This window comes from Epinephelus fuscoguttatus, linkage group LG3 (genome assembly GCF_011397635.1).
Source record: "Epinephelus fuscoguttatus linkage group LG3, E.fuscoguttatus.final_Chr_v1".
Lineage (NCBI taxonomy): Eukaryota > Metazoa > Chordata > Actinopteri > Perciformes > Serranidae > Epinephelus > Epinephelus fuscoguttatus.
Genome location: NC_064754.1, coordinates 32,913,519 through 32,940,831, shown reverse-complemented (window position 1 = coordinate 32,940,831; position 27,313 = coordinate 32,913,519). Strand labels below are relative to the sequence as shown.

At 40.6% G+C, this 27,313-nt stretch overlaps 1 protein-coding gene across 5 annotated transcripts; it reads left to right on the top strand.

Moving 5' to 3' along the window:
- Positions 1-881: 881 nt before the first annotated feature.
- On the top strand, positions 882-25,437 carry gne (glucosamine (UDP-N-acetyl)-2-epimerase/N-acetylmannosamine kinase). 5 transcript variants are annotated; one of them, XM_049571740.1, is made up of 15 exons: positions 9,789-10,233; positions 16,843-16,866; positions 16,977-17,048; positions 17,244-17,392; positions 17,582-17,828; positions 18,084-18,291; positions 18,384-18,536; positions 18,630-18,842; positions 19,495-19,582; positions 19,912-20,122; positions 20,653-20,782; positions 20,893-21,114; positions 21,455-21,637; positions 23,668-23,784; positions 23,973-25,437. In XM_049571740.1, the coding sequence occupies exons 1-15, from the start codon at positions 10,195-10,197 to the stop codon at positions 24,206-24,208; spliced, it is 2,292 nt and encodes a 763-aa protein (XP_049427697.1). In that variant the 5' UTR covers positions 9,789-10,194; the 3' UTR covers positions 24,209-25,437. The 5 variants fall into 5 exon arrangements, with proteins under 5 accessions (XP_049427699.1, XP_049427701.1, XP_049427697.1 ...); XM_049571743.1 differs by having other exon boundaries at positions 16,843-16,883; XM_049571742.1 differs by lacking the exons at positions 9,789-10,233; positions 16,843-16,866 and adding an exon at positions 882-1,038.
- Positions 25,438-27,313: the final 1,876 nt, after the last annotated feature.

The following is a 27,313-nucleotide window of genomic DNA, read 5'->3' as shown; positions in this document are numbered from 1 at the left end:
ACAGCTAATTTTGACTACTATTTATACTGTGTAGTATAGTGTGCATCATTTATTTAAACTAATGATATCGTGAATGTACACTCAGAATCTGCAAAATTTCGACTATCTATACCTGTGCAATAAATGCAGAGGAGTGGAAAGAATACACTATTTGCATCTTCAACACAGTGGAGCACAAGCATAAAGTAGCCTAACATCAAATGTAAATACACAGTACAAATACTTCAGTAGGCTACACCCTAGACCAAGCAGTAAAAGGTTAAATCTGTGCCGGTAAATCCCTGCAGCAGCTGACATGTTCCAAGACTTTGGGTGTGTCCTGATTCATCTAGGTTCTGAATTGAATAAGGAAACTGTGTGTAGTTTTAAGAGCTTCACAGTCTTAGGTGACACTGTGCTTTATACATTTTGAATATTCCTATAGCCTAAATTAAACATTTATTATCTTGTTATTTAGCTTAGTTTTATATTTGCTATATGTTGTATTTTATATTTGCTATGTATTGCTTTTTCTACTTTGTTATTTATTCTTTAAATAGTGTATGCTTTGTAGCTGCACATCTTCAACTTTGTATTGCAACTTCTGCAGAGCAAGTTATCTCAGGATAAATAAACATCTGTCTTATCTGATATCAGATAAGCTGCTGTTTTTTCAAATTACCACAATAACAACAAACCGGGGTTAGGTGCGATTCCAGGAATAAAGTAGGCCCACACACTGGGCAGAAAAAATGATCAGTGGCTTATGAATACTTATATCCCCCCTGGTACGTCCAGAAAGGTTAATACGCCCTTGTACACCAGTATAAAAATGTGTACCTTTAATGGGGGGTTTTATTATGAAGGTCAAATCACGCACATCCGGTCTCGTTCAGACGGTCCGCCCAGATATCGACAATGCGAACCCAGTGAGTGCCTAGATGCTCTGAGCCGTTTGCTAGTAACCACTGGAAACCCAAAGCAGAAGGGATTTAAGTGAATGTAACCACGGATGGTTTCAGCATGAGATGAAGCGACAGCGTCTCTGAATATTTGAAGGTATATTTTAATTACGCATCAGTGTGATAAAAATTACAGATAGCTTGTAGAGGGGTTGATAACTTTTGCTAACTGTGAGGTGGTGTTCACCAGCTAACAGCTAGCCTGAACCTCTACGCCACTGCGAAACGTTCAAACACTACAATTATAACACCCACTGATGATTATACAATGATGCCAATGGTGTTTTTATTACGTGTTAGGCTTGGCAGCCGGCTAACAGGCACTAGCATAACTTTGTAGCTAAAGCCAAACCGCAGTAACGGTAAAGACGCACGCGACACGAAGTCGCCCCCATTCATTTTTTTTTTTCCGTGGGACACGGGTGAACGGTTCCGCAAGGTATTATGGGATTCTAGGCGACACAAAACACTCAATTTGTACAAAGTTTAACATTTTTACTACATATATAACTGTTATATGAGGGAAAAATATGCGTGCACCCCCCCTCATACTAATTTGCCTTAAAACCGATAAGGAAAAAGTGACGTAGTTGTGAAGCGGACAGGAAGTTCAATGTTTACTTGCAGTGGGTTAGTGTCCGAGGTGGAGAAAGATGCCCCCTTTCTTCTTTAACCCCGGCTTCACGGATTATAAATGTTAACAGAAGCGAAGTGCTGCTTGTCATAGCGTCACATGAAAGGTGGGACAAAGTGCAGGTTGTTTGTTGTCATTGCGTTTTTTAAACAAGCAGTCTGCTTGCTAGCTATAATTGACACGTCCACTGTGACGAGTGAAGTAGTGGGGGCTGTGTTTAACGGTTTGTTCCCTTTCAGTGGGTCTCCTGCTTATTTGAGCTGACTTTAATGTTTGCTGAAACAGATATTTGTTCAGACAAAACAAAGCCAAATTAAAAAGATAAGATGAATAATAAGATGCTGAAAGGGCACATAGCTAACAAACATTTCTGATGCCCTCATGCAGAATAACAAGATGTACCTAAAGATATTGTCATACATTGAATTCCTTCTGATATTGGTTAAAATCAGCAGGCTACTCTACTGCAAAACATGCAGTCTGTAATCTTTGTGTTATATAATCTCACATTGTACCACTGGTCGACTCAGTTACATAAAAAAAACCTTTGGTCCCTGCAACTGGAGCATTACTGCCTTGCTGTGCCTTGAGTTGGTTGTAATAACATAATAAGTCACATGTTATTCCCTCCACGTGGCAATCAAGTTAATCCAGTGCAACATTACTAATGATGTTTCCTATTTAAGGTAATGGGTGTGTGCAAGAGATCCAGGTAGCATGTCATGCCTGAATTTTAAAAATATGCAACCACACCTACACACTGCACACTGGCAGTACCAAAAGTGTTGCTTGCTTATAAAGAACATTAGATGGCAGCATCTTATTAGCAAGTATATGACATACCTTCTTTTGTGTCCGCCATTTGTAGATCTTCAGTAACACTGTTAGATTGTTTTATGATACTTTATTGGTACCTTAAAACCATGTCTTCATAAGATAAGTAAAGCAGATCAGATATCTGCTCAAGGTCAGAGATAAAATGTTGTATGAAGAAAAGAAGTGGTAACTATAACTACTCTTAAGTTTTAAGTGAATCATCAGATTATTAAATCATATTTAGTGAGTTAACAGGGAATTTGGTTTTAAATACTAATTGTAGATTGGGTAGTCATTTCTTTTAAGACAATTTGGGAAGCTTATGATCTTGACTTTGTGGTAGTCTGGGAGAAACAGGTTGAGGGCACAGTTCATGGTCCATTGCTGTGTTTGCTCTTTGTTTCATCAGAGTAAATCTACATTGAACCGGCTCACTGAGATCAGTGTTTGATCTAGCTCGATGTAGTTTTTTCTGTGTCCTTTGGGTACCCGGATGTCACAACTGTGTCAACACTGAGGGCAGTTTACCCAGTTCACATTCATATTTACAGCCGGCTTGTTGAGGTGGTGCCAGCACTGCCAGTCCCTCATGTCAAATACAGAAATACAATATGTGCGTGAACTAATATTCACATGAGGTTATGTGACCGTCATTATGTCTGACATTATGCAGTACATTATATTTAGCAATAATATCCACTTCACAAGGTAATTCTGCTGCCCCTTATTATTATTAATGATTATTTTCATTTTTGATTAATCCGCTTATTAGTTTCTTAATTGATTAATTAGTCTATCAAATGCCAGAGAACAACCAAAAATGTCCATCACAATTTTCCAAAGGGGACTTCTTCAGATTGTTTGTTTTGTCCTTCAAGCTGAATGTAAATTTCTTGGCCTAAGGGCAAACTGGTAGTTTTACATGACTATTACAGAAAACTAAGCCAGAAGAATTCCCTTCAGGACATGGAAACAGTCTTCATGCCTTTAACGCCTTCAAGGTTGTTGTTTTGGGGTTTTTGCAATTTGCATTACTACAAATGTTAGTGTTTTGTTTTTTTTGTTGTTTTTTTTTCAGTTTAATTAATTATGCTACAGGTAGACTATATCATGTAGCCTAAAATAATTTATTCTATGTCTGTGCAGAGTTTTTGGGCCAGCGCAAAGTGCAGTGCAACTGTCATTGCATGGTTATAGAGCAAGACATGGCCAGTGCCCATGCTGTGAAAGACTGTGCGCCCATGGGCGATTAGGTCTTAGATGAGATGTGGTCAAGACATTGTTGGCGCATTGCCTTTTTGAGGCAGCAGGTCTGAAGTCAACAGCGCACTATTTTCCCTCTATTTAAAGGGTGCATTATGATGCGCCTACAAATGTGGGTTTGCAGTGCATGTACGCTCTGCTTGGTTCACACACCAGACACACAGATGGGTGAAATAATACATCATTAATGAGGAAATTATTAATAAAATGTGATATAGAGAAGTAACGCACACCAAGAGTTGCAGCAAGGTGCTGATCACTGGCAGTAGACTTGAAAGTAGAAAACAGGTGTTGCACACTCTGGCTCAGTGTGCATTTCTCTTTTATTCAGATGAAGTTTTGGCCCTCTGGCCTTCTTCAAGAGTATGATTGTTGATCTTGAAGACGGCCTGGAGGCAGAAACACCTTCTAAAAAAAGAGAAATGCATATGGAGCCAGAGTGTGCAACATTTGCATTCTCTAAAATGTGAACATACCAGAGAGTAGAGCAGCATAACTACATGTATTATTTCAGAAGCTAGAAGTTAAGTTTTGTCTCTGTCAAGTTTATAGCTACTACTACTGGTGCTAAAAACTGCTGCTACTACTTTTTAATTGTGGTCATTATACTCGCTGCAGTGACATTACGGCTTTTACTGAAATACATACTTAATTAAATGCATTTGCACAATGCACTTTAAACCATGCACTATGAATTACTTAAACAGGGTCCTTTGAGGTTTTGTTCAGTTTCCTTGAAATAAAAGGATATGACAAAGTTACCTTGAACTCTTTTTGTAAATTGAGAGAAGCAGAAGCACACAGGTCCCTGAACTCCTTAAATAAACAGAGAACACTAGTAATAGTGAGTCATTGAACACTCCTGAGAATCAGACACGTGGCACACTGCAGTATCCTGCATCGTTTTTATGGCTTTGTCATTATTTTAGGGTCTCTAGGGATTGACCAATGAGGTGAAGGCATGCAGATGGTGCAGTCTGTTAGTACTATCAGTGACTCTGTGGGGGCGTACATGTTGGTCAGTGGGAGTGTGCAGGTCTGCACAGAGACTGATTGTAACTGGGATGATTAACAAAACTAAAGGGATGAGCGGCACATAAAAGTAGCCTATATGGTCAAGAGTCTTTTATTAACAGTGGCGTGAACAACAACTTTTACCTATTGCTCCATTAGGCTCATAAAAAGACATGAAAAACCAAGAGTTTTATTAAGAGTTCATGTGCCACGAATGGAACCAATGTGTTTTAAACGTGACAAGTAATCAATACAGAACAAACACCATCAATCCATCTCTATAAGAAAATATAAAAAGCACTCTGTAGCAACACACAAACAAAGTTTAAGTGGAAAAACATAATTAGATGCATAAATAGCGTGTATAAAGGAAGCAAAACGCAATAGAAAAAAATGCAAGGGAAAAAACAAATCGTACAAAATGTTATTTAGAGTACCCCCTTAAAACAAACCCACATCTAGTCTTCAGGCTCGTGCACTGAATATTAGCCGAACCAACTGATCCTCAATGAAAAAGGCTCTCAATATTCACTTCATCCAAGCTCTATAAGGAACAACTTATTTATCAACCATGCTGACTATATGTACAAGCACAGAAGATAAGTAAGGAATCTTTTAATAATCCAGGAACCCAGCTGCTATTGCAGCCAATATGAGTATACAACCTACATACATGACCATACAAAGAGCCACACATTTAAGAGGGTTGTCTTGGAAGTTAGACTTTGTAGAATTTGTAGTTCGACATTTTGGCAAATTCGCCTATTGCCGTAATCCCTATAGTCATATGGGTAGGTACATTACCTTTAATTATCAGTCCCTGTTGTTCTGAGATCGGTGGGGCAGAGCTGCCTGCTGCTCAGCGCACAAAATGGAAGTGAATGGTACGGCCCCCTCTCTCCCTCAAAACTAATCAAATACACCATCGAATGACTCCAAAACACTCTTGTGGACAATTTGTAGCTTACACATTCACCACGCTATGAAATAATAATGTAATATTATGAGACAGAGTTGTTTTGAAGCCAAATGCAGAGCCGGAACGACATTCCAGACACACAGTACTTGCTGGGCGGAGTGATTTCAAACAGCATATGTTTAGTGCAGTTACTCCCGTCATCAAAACAACAAGTTTACCACCCAGTACACCACCACCATTCACTATGACCTCAATAATGAACAAAGTAGAATCATTACTTTCTAGACAATGTCAACAATAACCGAAAATTTATAAGCTTCGGGGGAGAAAAATCATGGTATAGCTGTTCTACTGGATTGCATTAGATTACACAGGTGTACCTAACAAAGTGGCCAGTGACTGTATGTTACATACATATGTTGATGGTGGGATGGGACGAGAGTACGCCTCAAAATAATCACCGGAACACGGGGAGAACATGCTAACTCCACACTCATAAATCACCACAACTCCTGAGGGAACAACAACATAAAATGTTCCCTAATAGTCTGTTTATTCCCAACAATGAGAAGTAATGCCAGTCACTTCACTATATGCTCTGGGCAAGCACTTATCCATAACATAACCACAACAACATTTGCATTTTAGCCTTATTTACCATACTTGGGTTGTAGGCTAATGTTACTCAACATGGAGGTAACGTTACAGCAGAGAGCTTGCTGAGCAAAATACACAACGATCACTTACCACATCTGCTCGTTTTGTGATGCCGACAGATGGTATGGCAGTGTCTCTCAAGAAATGCGTTTGAACCATTCCTTAGCTTCTGCGCTCCATCCTTTCACTGTAGTCCTCCGGTAAAAAATGTTTGGAGCAAACAAACATTTTCTGGACCGTTTCCACAGGCGTGTTGGGGTCGATGTCCAGCACAAATAGCCATTGTTTCATCCTGTCCGTATTTTTGGTCGGTACCACGTGAAACTTCACTCTGCTCCATGTCTTCGGCTTGTTACCGCAGTTTTTTACAATACATGTGTAAACCATGATTTACAAAAACACTCTGTAAACTTTTCTCAAACTTTCTGGTGCTTCCAGCAGACGATACCGCAAATGCAAGGCTGCAAGCAATAACAATGGCACTGTCTCAGGTGCGCACTATCACTCCACCCAGTGGTTTACTCAAGAAAGTAGTTCAGAGTATTTGCTTCATGTATCATAATGTTACTTAATTATACATTATTATTTAATAGCGTGGGGAATGCGCAAGCCATGTGTTGTCCACTAGAGCGTTTTAGAGTCATTTGATGGTGTATTTGATTAGTTTTGAGGGAGAGAGGGGGCCGTACCGTTCACCTCCACTTTGTGCACTGAGCAGTGGGCAGCTCTGCCCCACCGATATCAGAACAGCAGGCACTGACAATTAAAGGTAATGTACCTACTCACATGACTATAGGGATTATGGCAATAGGCAAATTTGCCAAAATGTCGAACTATCCCTTTAAAACAAACCCACATCTAGTCTTCAGGCTCATGCATTGAATATTAGCCGAACCAATTGATCCTCAATGAAAAAGACTCTCAATATTCAGTTCATCCAAGCTCTATAAGGAACAACTTATTTATCAACCATGCTGACTGTATGTACAAGCACAGGAATCTTTTAATAATACAGGAACCCAGCTGCTATTGCAGCCAATATGAGTATACAAACTACATATATGACCATATAAAGAGCCACACATTTTAGAGGGTCGTCTTAGAAGTTAGACTTTGTAGAATTTTAGTTGATTAAGTCTTAGGTAGTATATTTAAACCCAATCTGTGGATAAAGGGATTAGGCCTTGCCCAGATTGACTTCAGCCCTGCATAAAAAACCCCACAGCTCTCGCATTCATTCGAATGGAGCCAGCTTGTTGATACACCACAAAAAAACAAACAAGCAAACATGAAAAAAAAAAAAACTGGGTCTGGGCCCAACTTTTTTGAGACTGCAGTGCATTGTCATCTAGCAAGGTGTTGTGCTGGCCAATCAAATACGCGCAAGTGCACATTCTTGCAATATTAATTTGTAACATGGAGGCTGTTTATATACTGTTTACCTTACAATCATCTTGACAAAAGATGAGATAATTACTGAAGTTCAAAATCCTGTCTCATAGTGATGAATACACAATGTACTTCCAGGCCCGTCTCTGTTTGGTCAATTAAAAACATTCGTCTACATTGTATTCATTACAATGAAGGTATTCATTTACAAGAATGGCACTAGGAAACAGAACCCACACACATAGTGGTGGCACGGAGTTGGCTTCAAGGAACAGTTTTTTTTTCCAACTTCAGTTATACTTAAGAAACAAGGTCACACAAATGTGTGTGCCCCTTGGTAGTTTTCTAGTCTAAACAACACAATGCCTGTCTCTAGCCTGCGTCAAGACACTGAGACATAACGTCTTCTAACCTTTCTGATTAGAGAGGTCAGGACATCTTCACTTGCTGACAAAGTGAGGGAAAGGACAGGGTCAGGTAACCACCACATAGCAGAAACACATAACTATATTTTGAACCTCAGTTGTTTTTTTTGTTTTTAATTCACTGCACATCGTAACCGTTGTACAATATTTTGGTGCCTGATAAGCCTTCAGACTGATGGATCAGTTAGTTTTCATACTGAACTCTAAGATTATCTCGGCAATGCCTGAAGGAGCATGCACATTAATGTAACTACAAAAGCTGATGAAACAAAATGTCCTTAACAGCACAGGAAACTCAAAATTGTGACTTTGTATAGGTGTTCATTTCAGCTCAGGGAGGCAGTTTAATTTTGGCTTCAGTGGAAAATAACCTTTAAGCCTATTGTTATTAAAGAGGACTGAGGGAAATCTAGACTTCTGCACTTCCTCTTGTCTCGGTTTTCTGGCTTTGGAAAGTGCGGCCACAGGCCATTTTAGAGAGAGAAAGTGTTCCTGTTGGCTGTTTTACAAATGCAGATGCGCATGGCGGAGAGCTTTGCAGAGAAAGTTGCTGTTCCTGTATTGGCAACACTGCAAAGCAACCTAGAAGAGAGTCTGACAATAAAAAATAAAACACTTGTCAGTATCGGCAAAGCATCTCAGAGACGGAGAGAAAATGTTGCTAATAGTTAGGCTTCTGCTTACAGCTGCGGGTTCAAGTCCACTTTGATGTAGCTAACAATACCAAGAGCCTTGAATCAGTGTGTCTACTACAAACCTTGCTAGGAGGAGAGCTGGCAGCAGCTCCAGAGATGGACTCTCGGTCAGCGGGCACAGCAACCTGAATCCAAGCCAGCAAAACCCTCAGCGCTTGGGGACCGGACAGACTCCCCACTGGATCAGCAAACTGTCTGTGACTGCCATGACACTAGGCGCTGAGGGTTTGTGCTGGCCGTGGGGTGGCTAGCAAGCTAAGTCTTGTCTCATTTGTGGTCTGATAAACAGAGAGCGTGAGAGGGACAATAAGGGGCTGAGCAAATGAGCTACATGCAATTGTACAGTGAAATAGGATTAAATAAATCAGTTTATAAGAAACACGAGTTTGCATATGTCTGTGGTTGTCTGGTGTGAGGGGACAGAGGACAGAGAGAGGACAGTGGGAGCTGCAGGAGAAGAAATGTTCCTTGTCCACATTTCTGCCTACCCCAGCTTTAACAGATGTCTCTCTCATTGCCTTACAGAAATGTCATCAGTTCTTGTGAACTGCAGCTACGTAGTTTCTTTACCTACAGTTCTTTTACCTTTATTTCCTGGTTGGCACACTTCAGTTACACTTGAAAAAAAACATCCTGTTACTTCCTGGCTTCTGCGAAGTGCTGAATGACGCAAGTGCTGTTATACCATAAAGGGTTTTGGAGTGTAGAGTGAATTTTAGTTGAACAAACGCATGGAGCTGGATTCTGCTGTCACCTTTACAATACGTTCCATGTAAGTTGTGCATTTCCACAGCAGACTAAGACATGGCATTATTATTTCCACTGTACTAAAAGAAGAATCATAAAAACCAGTGCTGAATTTGATTAGTAATTTAATGTTTTCCATTACTTCAAGTGCTTTGCGCAGTGCATTACATGTATCCTTTCAAATTGATGTGAAAAAAACAAAATATTTCCTGTCATTGTAATGTTCTTACTCATTTTATAACAACATTTGGGTGGGGCACAAGCAAGACCTTTTAATCTGAAGATCACATTGTAAATTTTACAAATGATTTTCTTAATCTCACCAGATTTGTCTGAAGTATATGCTTTCTGACATTTGTCGTTTCACATAAGTAGCCAGTGATGATTTATAGAGACGAGCTTGTGTGCTGGATGTCTGGCACGATGCCATGTTCTTTCTTCCTCCCACTCAGCCAATCACGAGCTTTAATACAAACCAACCCAGCCCAGATCTCACACAGCCCCTCCCCCAGCTGTATGTCTGTGTCACCCTACCTCTCTCTCCTCTATTCTCCCTTCCTCTGCTGCTTGCTGGCTCGCGCATGCCCTCCCTCCGTTGCCTCATGCGGCTTGGCGAAAGGGAGAAATAAAAAAGATAGAGGGATTGGGAATAGACCAGAGATTTATTTTAGCGGTGAGTCCAAAGAGGCGTAGGATGGAAAAGCAGACGGGTCCTTTGCGCATAAACCCACATGTAAGTCAGATGGCCTTTTTCTCTCCTTCATCACTCTCTCGTATTTTTTTTTATCTTCGTGCCCCTCCTTCCTGTCTCACTGTGTATCACTACCTCTCTTTTATTCTGTGTGTAATGTATCTCTGTCTGCCTTTATCGCGGTGTCATCCCTGCCTTTGCTTTCTGCATGCGTCCCTGCCCCCATACCATAACACTGGCTGCTGATGCTGTCTTGTGATGCTTGATTAGAAGTCACTGGCGTGCTGAATGAGACTCTGGGTAAATCATAGTATTTGGTCCATGAGGGTTTTTTTGTGTGACCTGAGAGTTGAAGAAAAGCACAACAGCAAGGACAGGATCTTGCATGAATTTTGCTTTGACCAGGTCACGCAAATACTGAACTAAGTTGTCAAGCTGGCATTTACCTTGAAAGGCGTGGTGCTTTTGTGCCATTGTTGTTTTTAGAATGCATCCCAACTTCAGTTTTTTTCCATGCTTAAACAGAGGCTGTCCAAACACTGTCTTTACCTTCCCATAGCTCATCTGTGACTGATTTTAATGGGGATGATTAGCAAAAGTAAGGTGATGATGATGGTGATGGTGATTAACACCACAAAATTATCATTCAGCTGAGGCTATTAAAGTAATGACTTAATAGAAGTAAAACTAAATGGCAGTTTGTCTTCAGGGTGTCATAGGAAATCAGCCCGCATTATTTTTAAATTACTGAATGGAAGTACAAGTCTTTGAGGTTAGGTGAGCGTGGGTAGGCTGGTGTCGGCTGGTGGCTGACGTTGGCCAGTGGGATATTGTGTAAACAAATCTACTCTGTCAAATCTACCTCAGCCAAGTACAATGATTTGTCAGCAAAGGTATAGAAGATCCGATTTAAAAGTGGTGAAAAAAAAAAAAACATTTCTGTGGTGGCATTTGTAAACCTGAATAATAGCACTGTAATGCTATGTATAAAAGGTATTAAAGGATTTTATTAACACTCTTGCCAGGAAGTGTGACCAGAAGTCCTGTTGCATGTTGAAAATATAGTAATTGCAATGCCACATTTTCAACTTGAAATAGAGGTTATAATATAGTTAACTTAAAACTTTTTCAACTAAATTTTGTCCCGTTTAAATGGACGAATTTCTCCTGCATGCCACTAAAAATCTTGAACTTGAGGTAAAATAAAAAAACAATGAAACGGAAGCAAAACTCCATGAAATTTTATCTCCATTAAATTCGGAAGTTTGCGATCTGAACGGCCGATATCTATCCCAAGCACCACTAAAAGACAGGAAGTCTGCCTGCGCTGTGCCACTGATCGCTTGCTAGCTGAACAGGGTACATTCTGTTTCCTGACTGAAATTCTACTCTCACAATTTTTGCAGTTTTTTATTAAGTTAAGTATTTCATTTGAATACAATAAGAAATCGTTTTATTGTTGTTTTGTTGATTTATAATCACAAACTAGCAAGTAATGTCGGCTAGCTCCTTCACAGTCGTACTGTAGAGGTCGCACAAAAACATGAAATTGTTTGTCAAAGTCTGCATCATAACCACTTTCACACCGGTGTTTTGAGAGTGAATGTCGACGTTAATTAGGGCTGCCACGATTAGTCGACTAATCGATGACTAATCGACTATTAAAATAATTGGTGATTATTTTAGTAGTCAACTAATCGGTTTGAGTCATTTTTCATAGAAAAGTACTGTAAAAGTACCCCAAAATAATCTTACAGCAGCTTCTTATGTTCAGATATTGGCAGCTTTACACACTCTCCTGTGACAGTGAACTAAAACCCTTTGGTGTGAGTATGAAACGAGACATTAGATGACGTAATTTTGGGGTTTGGGCGAGACAGACCGACATTTTTCAACATTTTAACACATTTTTCGATGAAATGATTAGTCGACTAATCGAAAAAATAATCGACAATGAAAATAATCGTTAGTGGCAGCCCTAACGTTAGTAGAGAGCGCAACACACAAATCAGCTGGCGGTATTAGTCTGTTGCACATTTTTAAAGGTTGGCTGACACTTAGGATTTTTGTCATCATTGTTTAATCATCACTGTTGGTTCAATTAATTGTCTTCTCATGTTTAGTTTGATCAGATTAACCAATTGTAGGATACAGATAATTCAGTTTGAATGATTAATTGTTCCAACAAACTTGTTGCCTGTTGATTTTTGTCAATTAACTAATTGATTAATTAACTGTGATGTTACTGTAATGTGTATTCCTGCTGATGAATAAATTGCGGTGGCAGTAACTCACCAAAAAAATGTGGCAATCCGTGAGCATTACAGGTGAACATCTTAAAACATTAAAATATCAACTGTGCTAATGTTTTTTTTTTAAGAAGGAAAACTGAACACAGTTGTAAAACCTTGAAAATACACATTGCGTTTTGGTGAGAAACACTGAATGTAAACATACCTGTGACCAGTAAATTAGCAATAAAAACCTGTAAAATGACGTTAGCAGTGCACTTTACAACCTGATCAAAGTTTGTTCGGTAGCTCGTTCAACAAACCAAGATGGAACACAAGACATACTGTGCGTCCACACTTGTAGACTAGGAAGAGAAGGAGGCATTAGCCAGTGAGCATATGTTGGTTTCAGTTGGAAGTGTGCAGCTCTTTTGTTTTGCATTGCAGTTTCTGTCCAGCTGTCACTCAGCATCACAACAAGCCCATGATAGAAAGATAAATTTTGTTCCTTTTATGCAAATGAAGTGCAAGATGCAAAGAATTTCTCTCTTGACATAGACAGAAAACAGTGGCATCCAGCCCAGAGTATGCACAGATTAGGGTTACATCATTTATCCAATTCTTCCCTTTAGGTACTGATTTGTTTTTTATCCACAGGACAGGAGTAATATCGGGGACGCTGTTGTCAAAAGCTATGATGACACTTAAATAAATTATGTTTTCCCTGTGTCACAGAGTAAAAAGCGCTCTAATGTTATGAATGAGTGAGTTAGAACCTGTCATGGGATTGATGACAGGTGATAGATAGATCACACTGTACTGTAATCCAAGCATCTGAGATGTATAAGGAAAAACTCACCAGCCAAGCAGGCGAGTTTAGACACTATCTAACGCTGCCACTACCCAGTATCCTTGGATAACCCCTGGATATGTAATGAAACCTGTTGGCAGTTAGTAACGAAAAACGGACTGTTTACATGGCGCCACTGACGCATATTGGCATTCACTCTAAAGATGTTGGTTCTTCCTTGGGGCACAAATCTACAGACACACCTTTTTTCACAGATATTATGTTAAGTACTACCTACAATGATATAGGAAAGCATAAAAAGGAAAGCTCTGATTTGACACTAAAAAAAACGTATAAACGTTTCATTTAGTCTTAATTTAAGGTGCTTGGCACAGCCACGCCCAGGGATGAGTGAGGCTTTTGTTTAGCCAGACACTTTTAGTCAATGTGCACCGGAGAAGAATTGCCACACAGCTCAGCAGATGACTGTGGTTGACGTGACCCATTGTTTGTTTGCTAACACGTTTTCCTTGCGAAATTTCCATTGTTTCTTTTGTATGTATTTGATTTCAGCACCAGCATACACCAATAACAGCCTCCCCCACAAATAGCTTCAAAATATCTTCAGTTATTTTTTCTTTTTGGGATGCAATACTGATCTCAGCATTTAGCATAATGATGGAGTAGTAAACTATGGGATCATTGTAGGAATATGATGGGGTATTGCAGTGAATTTACCTGTGAATACACGCAGCAGCCCATTTACTTTGCACAGTGTGATCCACTCTACTCTATGTAGGGCTTTTGTGAACAAGTATTGAGTGTACCCAGTTGTAATTCTGATTGAGTAATTAAGGCCCATCATTTGTGGTAGCAACATTCATAGCACTGTTGATCCTTTGGTTCTTCACTTCTCCAACCTACAGTCTGCTCAGAGGAAAATATGCATATATTTTGCAGCCTGTAATGACACAAAATCTGTGCAACCAGAAATCTAATTCTGTAGAATAGTGTGATGGTGATTTCAATGTGCAGCTGAATCAGGTGTTTCACAGTGAAAGGACAGCAAACTTCAGATTGCTTATGGAAAATATTTGAATTTTAACACACATTTTACATGGAGAACTTAGTATTTGCTGAGAAAGTATCACTTCATGGTGCATCCCTTCTCTTTAGCCTTTGGTAGTCTGTGGAAATGTTGCCTTATTTCTTTCCAAATCTGTAGACCTTCATGTAACCTCCTCCTGCATACCTTGAATAACACTCATGGATGACAGTCAAGTTCTGCAGTAGTGAACAGCATTCAGGCGTTGGCATTGGCTTGGCGATAGCATCAGCCCATCCTAACAGTCTCATTGTTTTCAGGGATCTGGTACAACCTGTTCATGTCTAGCTAGATGCCAAGTTATACAGACAAAAAGTGACTTAGCAGTTTGACTCAGGGACATGAGCAATACTGGATTCCTGTGGTGTGCTTTTTGAGGCTGATCCAGATATAATATGCTAAGCCATGCCATAAATGAGATGGAATGGTATACGGCTGCATAGGGCTGTGACTGTGGATTTTTTCTTACTGCAGTGAAAAAACAACATAACACTAAAGTTTGGCGGTTTTTGGTGCGACACATATTTCCGAGTCCACTTGCTCACCCAAGCGACTCCCGTCTCCGTCTTTACCTTCTATGGCACAGCAGCCTTCATTGATGACAGGCTTGTACTATGGGCAGAACATTGGGTAGTAGCACATTTTTTCAATTGATTTATTGTATTGGCTTAAAATAAATCGAATGTGGTGATGACAGTGATAAAGGCGGTTATTGTCACAGCCTTTATGGCTGCATTCTTTAAGCAGCTGTACTCACATGACATAGCACAGTCCTTAAAAGGCCTTTTTATTTGTAGAGTTGCAATGTTCTCTGCTCTTCTTTGATAAGAGGATTTTCCATGTTGATAAACTCAATATCCCCTCCTTGTTTTTTTTTTTTTATCTCTCTCTGTGTAGTAACCAGTGCAATGATGTTTGATATGGCTCTGCAGGGTTGGACTAGTTTAATATCATCTCTTTTAATAATAATAAAAAAAAACCTCTATCCACATAGGCTAATGATTCTACATTTACCATTCATTTACACTGTGTTTTTACCAGTCAAATGGATTATTAATATATGAAAGGCAAACAGTTCCTGCCATGGCTCTCACAACACCATTTTTAAGTAGGGACAGACAAAATTACAAGCAGCATGGTCTGTGGTAAGCAATGGATCACTCCATGGAAAACATGGTGGGATTTAACATTCGTGCCTCAGTGGGAACCCTGTTTTTTTTTGTTGTTTTTTTAATCCTTGTTTGCTCGTTCCGATGTCAATGACCCCTCCGTTCCTATTCACAGAAGTGCAAAGGAATAAAATGCAGCTCAGCCAGAGGCTAAATCTAACCTTGGGAGTTTGTAAATTCCAAGCGGTCAATCCGCTCTGGAATTTGAGGTCCTTGTGATTTACCACATTGGCTTTAATACATACAGTACCTCTGTATGTTTTCTGGAAATGTTACTGCAAAGTTGTTGTTTTATATTTAAGACTTTGAACACACAATTGGGAAAGTACAACTGTTGTAATGCATTCACAGCAGCAGATGGCAGCAAGAAGCCATTGCCACTGAAAACTTCAGAATTAGTTATACACATTTGGATGATGTTGTGACATTAGTCTTTGGTGAGCACTGTTGACGGTTAAATAGGGGAGAAACAGTTCTTTAGTTTTTTCAGTTTTTTCGTTTTCAGTATTTTTCACAAAAGACATTTTGAAATGTCACAGAAGGAAACGCACAGGTGTAAATAATACAATGCCTGTCTGTTCTGTTTGTTCTGCAAACTGCTTCAGTTTTATGGTCCTGGTATGTTCATGCTGGCTCACTCTCACACTTTCATAGCTCACTGGGACTCCTTAATAGAACAGAACCATCATAAATGTTATTATTAACACCTGCTTTATAGTATAACAAATCAAAATGTCTGCTTTGAAGTTTGAAACAGTTCTAAGCCTGTGGCTGAAACTGTATCGTTGCAGTTTGTGCCAGGTGTGTTACATTACCAGCTCAAACCGTAATCATACAAAAGATTCTTGAAGGACTACTCAGTGATTTAATCTTGATCGCTTTACTAATGTCCCAGTATGACTGAAGTCACTTCGTAGGTCAGAACCTCAGGTGACTCCAGCCTGCTGTTATATCAGGGGAGAGATAATGGAAAGGTTGTTAACATAGTACTGCAGGGGATTTACCTAAGTTCACTCATAATTCACTCATCATCATTTCTCGTGGACATAGTTCCGCCCCTTTCCGATTAACAGCCAATAAACATAGAGAAAAGCTTCTGTGTGCTTCTCCCCTTGCAGCTGATGAGCCGTGACTTTGTCGCTCTCATTTATGGGCTGCTGTCCTTTTGAGACCAATTTCCTTCTGCAAGGTGACCAGGGTGTCCCAGGTGTGAGTGTGACCTTCACCTTGCCATGCAAAGCACTGTCCTAAAGCATGTTTCCCACCTCTGGAAAAAAAAGTGTCAGCATGTGTTCTTTGTTAAAAATGCAAAACATTTTTAGTGTAGTTGTGTTGTGTTGTGTTTCCATGTTACAGCTTCTGAATAATCGGAAGGCCCCAGTGAGTACGACCTGTGGGTGGGTTATGGTATTGAAAATAATGGATAATATTATTATGCTTTACCGACCCATTACTGGATCTCACCCTGTCTTTTCTGCATTGTTTTTTAGGAGCTTTACTATCTGAGAATGCAGAGGAACAGAGAAAAGATGGAGAGGAGAAAGACAGACGAGGACAATCAGGTATGGCTTCACGTCTTTGGTTCTGTATGAAAATGAGGGTTTATTTAGAACATTATGTGAAGTGAAGTTATTATTTTCAGTCATTTGTATTTGAATAATTAAACATAACTAGTGGAGAGAGGGGTGTGTTTTTATGTGCTCAACTAATGGTGTCTCTGTGTGTTTGTTTGGTCTTTAACCCTCCATTTGGTGTAGTGTAAGAGGAAGTTGAGGGTGTGTGTCGCAACATGCAACAGAGCGGACTACTCCAAGCTGGCCCCCATCATGTTTGGGCTCAAAAGCCACCCTGACGAGTTTGATCTGGAAGTTGTGGTGCTTGGCTCACATCTCATCGATGATTACGGGTATGTCCAACTGGCACTAAGGCGTCCTTCTAAAAAAGCAAAAGCTTGTTACAGATGTTGCAAAACAGTAAAGTAGTGTCTAAAGTGTAATGCACCAGCCAATACAACATTCCATAATTGCCCACAGATGTTCATTGTGAAACTCAGGTTTTTCGCTGACTTGCTCTTTTCCTACTTTCTGCTCCGCAGGAACACTTTTCGTATGATCGAGCAGGATGACTTTGACATCGGCTCCAAGCTCCACACCATTGTGAGAGGAGAGGATGAGGCTGCCATGGTGGAGAGTGTTGGGCTGGCACTTGTGAAACTCCCTGATGTCCTACAGAGGCTGCACCCTGACATCCTGGTCGTCCATGGGGACCGTTTTGATGCACTGGCCCTAGCAACTGCTGCAGCACTGATGAACATTAGAATACTTCATCTGGAGGGAGGAGAGGTGAGGAGGCAGGGCTCGAGAATATGAGAGATAAGTTCTAGTCACACCACGCACCGTGTGTATAGTATGCAGCCATATGTTTTCTTGTCTTCCTAAGAGTGGCACAAAATACAATAATGGATTGATATAATAATAGTGCAGGAATTTATGGTTCTTTTACAGTCAGTTTTTGATCCGATGCACCTGCCTGCAAGACTTTGTAGTAATATTACCAAAGAACAAATAACATGTATCTTTTATTTGTCTTTTTCCCAGGTCAGCGGTACAATCGATGACTCAATCCGCCACGCCATCAGTAAGCTAGCCCATTACCATGCCTGCTGCACACGCAGAGCAGAGCAGCACCTCATAGCCATGTGCGAGGACCACTCTCGCATCCTGCTGGCCGGCTGCCCTTCATATGATAAGCTGCTATCGAATAATCACAGAGACGACTACATGGATATCATCAAGAGCTGGCTGGGTACGTAGGGATACAGTCACGGGACAGAAATAAAGTGTGAGGCATTGAAATATGTTTGTATGTGATGTGTCGGGTGTTCATTCATGTTGCAGGTGACAAGGTGCAGGAGGGTGACTACATCGTGGCTTTGCAGCACCCAGTTACCACTGACATCCAGCACTCTATTAAAATCTACGGGCTGATGCTGGATGCTCTGCTTTCTTTCAACAAAAAGACTCTCATCCTCTTCCCTAACATTGATGCCGGTTAGTTTCACTTACTGCTTCCTTTGGGTCCTTTGTGTTATTCCAGGCTGTTCTGTGTCACTTGAACAGCCCCTTCTTTCTGTATGTAAACAGGAAGTAAGGAGATGGTGCGTGTGATGCGTAAGAAGGGCATTGAGCAGCATCCCAACTTCCGGGCAGTGAAGCACATTCCCTTTGAGCAGTTCATCCAGCTGGTGTGCCACGCCGGCTGCATGATCGGAAACAGCAGCTGTGGGGTACGAGAGGCCGGGGCCTTTGGCACACCTGTCATTAACCTGGGAACAAGGCAAACTGGAAGAGAAACAGGTATGTTTGATAATTACATGCTGCCTCTGCCACAATTTTTGTCCGGACTTACTCTCTGACTGAGGAAGGTCAAGAGATGGATTAAATCACTAATGAGGCATCGCACATGCTGTAGTAAGGTGCAGCTCTGCAAGGACTGTTTATACCCACCAGACTCCATTTAAATTAAGACCAATTTTAGTGTGTACAGAGCCAGAATATTTTCACATCTAACTGGGTGAATTAAGGATTTATTTCAAACAAACCAGTGTGTTTTACAATGATAAAATTACTGTTTTTTTTAAATAGAGTTCTGGGCTGTTTCCGGTTAAACAAAAAGGATTTCACTCTTAAACAAAAACATCTGTCACTGTAGGGATCCTTTCCATAATGTTGTCAGACATCTGTAATAATAATAATGTGAGCATGTGAGTGGCAAAAACAAGTACTTCTAGTGGATGTACATTAACAGTGCCAAATGTCCATGTCGTTACATTGCAGCCTGCTTCACCACTGCTGACTTTAGTGATCTTGCTCTATACTGGATCACTTTAAAACACTGTTGTTCCCATACATCACTTAGACACAAAGACAGGAAAATGGGGTCCAGGTTGAAAGTGAAAGTTTCCCTTCAACATCTACTGTATACGGATGATGTGTCTCTCTTTGCCAGGTGAAAATGTCCTACATGTCAGAGATGCAGACACTCATAATAAGATCTTCCACGCTCTGGAGCTGCAGTTTGGAAAGAGATACCCCTGGTATGATCTATATACTGTCGATCTGTCTTAACGGGTCTTTGTCCTCCAGTTTTGCTTGTAGAGCCTCTTTTCCTTTTTTCTCTCTTGTTCTAAAAGCACCGAATCTGTATTCTAAGTGTACATTTTTGCTCTGCATATTATGAAGGGTAACTTATAGCAACAAGTGAAATGTAAAGTTGAAGTTAGTTGAGTTAACTCCTGTCACAGCTTTATAGTTAAGAATAGAAGAAATTACAACAAAATATGAAAAAATACTATATAAATATGTACAATATATCTGTTTTATAATGATGACATATAAACACAAGTGCATTTCTGTTTCTCATCAGCTCTAAGATTTATGGCGATGGCAACGCAGTAGCCCGTATTCTCAAGTTTATACGTACCATTGACCTGGACGAGCCGCTCCAGAAGACTTTCTGTTTCCCCCCGGTGAAAGACTGCATCTCCCAGGACATCGATCACATCCTGGAGACACAGAGCGCTCTGGCTATTGACCTGGGAGGGACCAACCTCAGGGTGGCAATCGTCAGTATGACGGTATGCTGCATATACTGTAATCTTTTCGATGTAGCTGTAGCTCCTTTTTTTTTTTTTTTTTTTTAATTAAATATATTCTTTAGGGCATTTTAGCATTAATGGACAGGACAGGTAAGTGTGGGGGGGGATGACATGCAGCAAAGGGCCACAGACTGGATTCGAACCCGGGCTGGGTCTTGAAGGTGTTTCGTTTTAAATGGCTGTCAATAAAGCTTTGATTAAAACAACAAAACCTTACAAAGTTAAAGAGCTGCCTCGGTCGCTGTCCACTGTTACATATTGTGGGATGCATATGCCAGTGAAGTGTTTAGGGTTTGCGTACTGTAACACTGGTTACTGTTGGTTACTATTTCAGACATACTAAAACATCTCAAATACCCTTCTAGCCTACTAAATAGCTTGTTAGTATGGAAATTCAGGTGCAGTCTGTGTCTTCACTGTGATTCAACTTTGCCATCTTGTATAAAATCTGCTTCATGTTCTTCTTCTTCCCTTTTTTTTCCCCACCACCACTCTGTTTCTCTGTCCAGGGTAAAATAGTAAAGAAAAATACTCAGCCAAATCCAAAGACCATCGAGGCCAGGATGCAGCTCATTTTAAAGATGTGTGCAGATGCCATGCGGGACGCTGTCTGCCTCAACTGTAGAATTCTCGGTGTTGGTATGAAAAGACACTCACATTACTTAATGAATATGTGGCTTTGATGCTGACAAAAACACCATAAAACTATCATCTTGTAGCTCTTCTAACATCTCTCACCTACATTGTAGGAGTGTCCACGGGTGGACGTGTAAACCCACAAGAAGGCGTGGTCGTAAACTCCACAAAGCTGATCCAGGAGTGGTCCTCGGTGGACCTGAGAACACCCATCTCAGACGCCCTGCACCTACCTGTCTGGGTCGACAATGATGGCAACTGTGCTGCGTTGGCTGAGAGAAAGTTTGGTCAAGGAAAGGGGGTTGAGAACTTTGTCACTGTCATCACAGGAACTGGTGAGTCAGGATCTTTTCATTCATTCACACATCTGGTCATTCATCATCAGTTTAAACAGGCTTGGTGCAAGGAATTACATTTTGTAAAATTGTCATAATCCTAATATAAAAAATAAACAACTATGCAGTGGAGGATAGGGGGCATCATCTTTTTAAGTCTCTTAACTGAGCCTAGTCAGTATATTTTGTCATACTAAATGTCATGAGCCCTGTATCATACAGCAAATTGTAATCATCATTATAGCCTCATCTTACTGCACTGACTGCCTTTAACTACTCAAATCAGTTACTTAATTGCACTGACAATCTGAAGAAGTAAATACCTTGCCTCTGTGTGTAGGTATTGGAGGAGGGATCATCCATAACAATGAGCTGGTCCACGGCAGCACCTTCTGTGCTGCAGAGCTGGGCCACATCATGGTTTCACTGGAAGGCCCAGAGTGTCCGTGTGGCAGCAGAGGATGCATAGAGGCCTACTCTTCTGGCTTGGCCTTGCAGAAAGAGGCCAAAAGGCTGCACGATGGTGAGTGTTTGTTTTTGTGTGCGTGAAGATTCATGGAATGTGCTGGGACTCAACTACGCCCAGATGATCCAGAGAGTAGCTGTGAAAGGTGTGTCTTCTAAACATGGTGTGTGCTCACCCTGACATAAACTTGTAGTTTTGTTAAGTCACCTGCTGGAATTGCATGTGTATAAAGGAATAGTTTACCCAAAAACATTATATGCCACATAACACACACGTGACGCAGGCATGAATGTAGGTTGGATGGATTTGTTGGTTGAAGGAATTTAAAGTCATTTCTTTGCCCTTTTTGTAACTTTAAACTAGAAATAACGTGATCTCTTGCTGTTTTTCTAACTGCTGATTCTTAGAATATTTGACTTTGCGGAAATCTAGCTGGATAAAGAAAACCTAGAGCAGTGTTTATGTCAAGTTGATTGAACAGTCCCAGGATTTCACTAGCCTGGTGAAACGGTTCTAATCTCGCGAGCTCATGTTCTATTTCGCTCCGCAGATCAGTCTGGCCATGCAATCATAAAGGCGCATTCTGGCATCGGTTAAAGCTTACCGGGCCAAACAACTGTTTGTTACTTTGGGGAGGGCACATCATCAGAATAGGAGCGGAGTGAATGCATTTCATGAACAACCAACATGGCCACTGATTTTGAAACTGCTATGGTAAATGTGTTGAACGAACTGAAATGTATATTTTCTTTAAAAGCAGAACAAACAGCTGCACTGAAAACTTTTATTGAAAAAAGAAAGGATGTGTTTGCCATCCTTTCTACGGGGTTTGGTAAAAGTTTAATTTACCAACTGGCTCTGTTGATCGGGAAAAAGGTGGGACTCACTGAAAACCTAGTGGCTATTGTTGTTTCTCCGCTAGTTGCTCTCATAAAGGAGCAGGTCAGGGAAATGACCACGCTGGGAATCACGCCCATGCAACTCGGAGTCCACAGTGAGGAGGAAATCCACAAAGACGGCAACACTCTTTCACAGACATCATCACAGCTCATCTCTGCTGCAGTTTGCTTGGCTGTTTACAGTGGCGTTGTGCTAGCCTATGTCACACGTTTCGTTTACTCTGATTGGTTTTCCATCTTGCCAATTGCGTGAAGGGGCACTTTGAGTGACAGCCATTGATACCGCCCCTCGGGAATAGAGGACATGCATACTCCGTGTCAAGACCCATTCGCGTTTTGTGACTTGGGTCTGGCAACGCCAGGCTAGGATTTCACAGGCTGTTTTGGGGATTGTTGCGGCCTGATAAGCCTGATTTTATGGCAGCTTTTGTAAAAACATATATACATTTATAGACTTTTTTTTTTTTTTTTCGCATTGAAATTTTGGGGGGACATTGAAAATTGTGAAAATAGTTGTGATGCTGTGTTAGTGTTTCCCACAGAATTAGAATTTATTTGTGATGGTAGGGGCGTTGGTCGATCAGCTGTTAATGCCATGCGACAGAGCGCTGAAGGACCATCCCCATGAGAGGCTCTCCTTGTGCTCTCACTGCCGGTATAGCATGAGCGAACACAGCACGACATGATCTCATCACTACTCGTCATATTTTGCTGCTTGGGCAGTAGCCCTGCAGCAGCAAACGTCCGACACAGAGTCACTTATCTCACAACAAAATGGCTCGACTCTGTTGTTAAACCTGTTAATAACCATCGGGTAACTTTAGCTTTGTGATGCTAACAGTTAGCCCTGTCATTGTGTGTGTGACTCTGTCCCAGGCACAGAGCTCCGATCCCGAAGCAGCAGCTTTATAATAAGCAGAAAGAGGGAGGCTGAGCGAATCAATACACTGCGCAGAGCTCTACAATGAAATGAGATTTTACCCATTAAAATAGTCATATTTATGATAAAGTTACAGTGATTGGACAAAATTGCAAGGTTACACAGAATTCACAGGAACGGAACATTGCGAAATCCTGAAGAGACGGGCTAAATGTGGTTTCTCATCACATATCTCCAGTGACTTCATAACAGCATTCATCATTTGCATGCATACGCACATCTGACCTGTGTGCTGATGTGTCTTTCAGAGGACCTGCTGAAGGTGGAGGGAATGGATATGAAGATCACGGAGCAAATCACCGCTGCCGACCTCATCAACGCAGCCAGACTGGGGAACAGCAAAGCTCAGGCTGTTCTGCACAAAGGTCAGAGCGCAAAGCCAAAAAAATGCATACAAAACAAAAAAAGATCCAAAAATAGTCCTTTGTCACAGACAGGAATTATAAACACTTAACATTCTTAAAAACGTTATTATATTTCACAATCACTGGTCATCAAATCTGCTATTAAACGGGAAAAAAATCTAATTTCTGTCTTCATCTTCTCCCCTTAGCCTCCACAGCGCTAGGCGTGGGCATGATTAACATCCTCCACATAGTGAACCCCACACTGGTGATTCTGTCCGGCATCTTGGCCTCTTACTATGAGGCCCCAGTGCAGCAAGTCATCTCTGAGAGAGCCCTCGACTGTGCCCAGAGCATCAAGGTTATCGCGTCAGATTTGGAGGAACCGGCTTTGCTTGGAGCAGCTAGCATGGTGTTGGACTATGCAACCAGAAGGACATACTGAAGGATATCATCTTATTTACCAAGGACTGCTACCAACAAGAGAACTGCAAACCTGACAGAAGTACCTGTACTGCCCAGATAGATATACAGGCATATCTAAGGGATACATTTTAAAGGCTTGACAATGAGTTCGAACCATTGTGCTAGTGTTTAGCACGCTTGTTTTGCTTGTTAATTACCTTGATGAAGGCAGTTTTTCTTGTGGTTTCCACAAAAATGCAAATTCTCAAGCATGTCAGAATTATGCCTTCACTTGGCCAGATGATGATCAGTAAGTGGGTCCACTGCATAATCCGGAAATGTCATCACTCTTGTTTTTTTAAATTTAGGTCTGCATTTTTTAATTAAGCCCCAGGGCTTTTTATTTCTTTTTAACGATTAAGCATCAGCTTCTGAGTAAACAGTAACATCATCTTAAAACCAAAATTACCCTTCCAGGGTAGGACTAACCCGCTCTACTTGTAATGTGATGTGGGTGGATGGAAAAGTCATTAATGAAAGCTTGTTTCAAAATATTGTGACCAAAATATTGCTAAAACATTCTCCTGCAGCTTTTTCTCAGATCTCCTTGATCGGTTGCCGTCTCACTTTTTTATATAATCTTTTATGGAGGTTTTATTCTCAATTTGATCTGTGTTGAAATAAGGGTGACTGTCAAGTTATTATGTTACATTTCCATGTTTTGTTTTGTGAATTACATTATGTAAGTAATGGGGAAAATCTTTAGTACTTAAAGATGATGGTTGGTGTAGTTGCTAATCTTGAAGTCTTACGGGGTAAGAAATGTTTAATGAATAATCAGTTGAAATATTTAATGACATCTTAAGGTAGCAACTGCTTGAGCATAATAGCTGCTTTAGTATGAGGGCCTGACTGTGAAGCTTTTGTCTGAATCAGATGAAGTGTTGTTGTTTTTTTTTAAATATATATATATATATATATATATATATATATATATACACACACACACACGCATTTCGTCACCACAGACCTTACGAAGTTTTGAACTGAATTTGAAGTTTTCTTCACGCCTTTCGAATATATATTTTATCTGAAAAATATTTACATGGTTTGTATGTAATTACATACTCTAATGTACATTACATGCCAATTGAAATTTTTTGAATTCATTTCTTTGTATTTTGGGGGCTTATGTCCAAATATATATATACTGTTTTGTTTAAAATATACACAAGAAATAAACTTTATTTAAGAGAGGAAAGCATGGAAGATATGAATGTTCTGTAGAGTACAAATCCTGCTGATACTTTTTACAATGGTCCAATTCACAATATTGTTGCTTAGGGTGTTTATGCAGCTTCTAAGTTAAAGGGGCAAAAAGCAAAATCGTTTCACCGCTAGGTTTGCTGTTGTGCACTGCCTGTAGACCAAAACAAAGTGTGTCATGAGCCACTCCTCCCTCTACCTCTCACGGAGAAGAGTAGGAACATTAACTATAGCTCCCAGGAGCGTTAGCAGTTAGCACTAGTCGGCTATGGTCTGAGTGGGTGAAAGTTCGCTGCAAAGATCAGCCTCTCATTGGGCGGAACGAGCCACCCGCTGAAGTCCCGCCCTACCACTTCCGGTTGCAGTTTTCAACACGTCCTTTACTAACTTTTGTGGTGTTTGATCTTGCGGGGATGTAGCCATTTTTCTGCCATGGTTCGCGTCCTGTAGGTGATATTTTTGTGGGCATGTTACACCAAAACCTGTTTCCCCCCCGGCAATATTTTTGCAGTGCACCGTTGCTGTGGCACCGCCAAGAACGATTGTGATTGGTTGAAAGAAATACAAGCAGCCGGGGCGTTTTTTCCTCCAATCTTAAAGTGAGAGTCGGCCCACCCAGACCTTTCTTTTCTTGAGAAAGGTCTGGTGAGTGAGACTAGTCGGCTGCCACGCTAACGTTCCTACTCTTCTGCGTGCTCACGGAGAAGAGTTAGCGTTAGCTCCCGGAGTTAGCACTAGTCGGCTGCCACCAGCTACTGGAGTAACTTACAGCTATGGAGCGCTTCTACCAGTTCTTCTAGTCACTGAGCCTCGCCTCCATCTCAGCAAGTATATTTCATTTATTACAGGTACCATCATGCCATTTGCCATTGCTCACTGGCTGTAGCCTTTTATAGGGAGGGAGGGGCAAGGAGGAGGCGGCGATTCACATGAATGTACATGAACGCGCAGCCGGACCGGCTTGTAAACAAGGGGCTGGAGATCAACACAGAGAGAGGGTGTGTGAGGTCATGCTATACTCCAGATGAAGTTCTTAGTTCTTCACATAGCAATTTTTTAATTCCTTCAATCTAGAAATGATGAATTTCGCTTATTGCCCCTTTAAGTGTCTACACAGGAACACGTGCAACTATTTCAAAACACGTCTCTCTTCCTTCAGCATCCCTGAAATACCTGTAAAAAATATTTTGTGGAATTAAAAAAAAAAAAAAAAGTTTAATGTAAAAGATGAAGAGATTAAACAAGTCTGATATTGGGGTGATGTGTTTCTGGGGGCCCAGTAGAGTAAGGACGATGACTGAACTGCTGTTCCAAAACAAGTTTCACAATTGTAGATTTTACTTTTATCAGTGACTGCAAGTTTTCAGTCATATGAGACTCCTGGATATTTAAACTGAATAAAATATCCAGTCATGTAAGTACTGTAAATGGGACTTTTACGTAGAAACAGCAACTGCCCTCTAAAGCCTTGCTGATTTCTGCACTCTGTATCTCCAACAGAGTTAGAGTATATGAATCTACCACTATAGTCCTGACTGATAAGTTTTAAAGTCGGTAAGGTTCATTCAAAATCCGTATTTCACCACTTAGTCATCATGCAATTTACTAATGTGCCCTGGGAGTCATATTCAATTATGTTCCTCACTTGTTACTACAAGAAATAATAGCATTTTTCCATCTTTTTCTTTGTCTTCTTTTTAATCATTTAGCCCCATCAATTAGTTATCTTGAGGGTAAATTGCAAAGTTCGGAGCCAGGTAACAGTCAAGTCCTACATCCTTATTCAAGGCCATGATTTAGTCATATGAGTTACAGTAAAATGCTCAAATGGAGGAGACTCACCTTTGTGTTTTATGACCTCTGTAAAGTGAGCAACAAC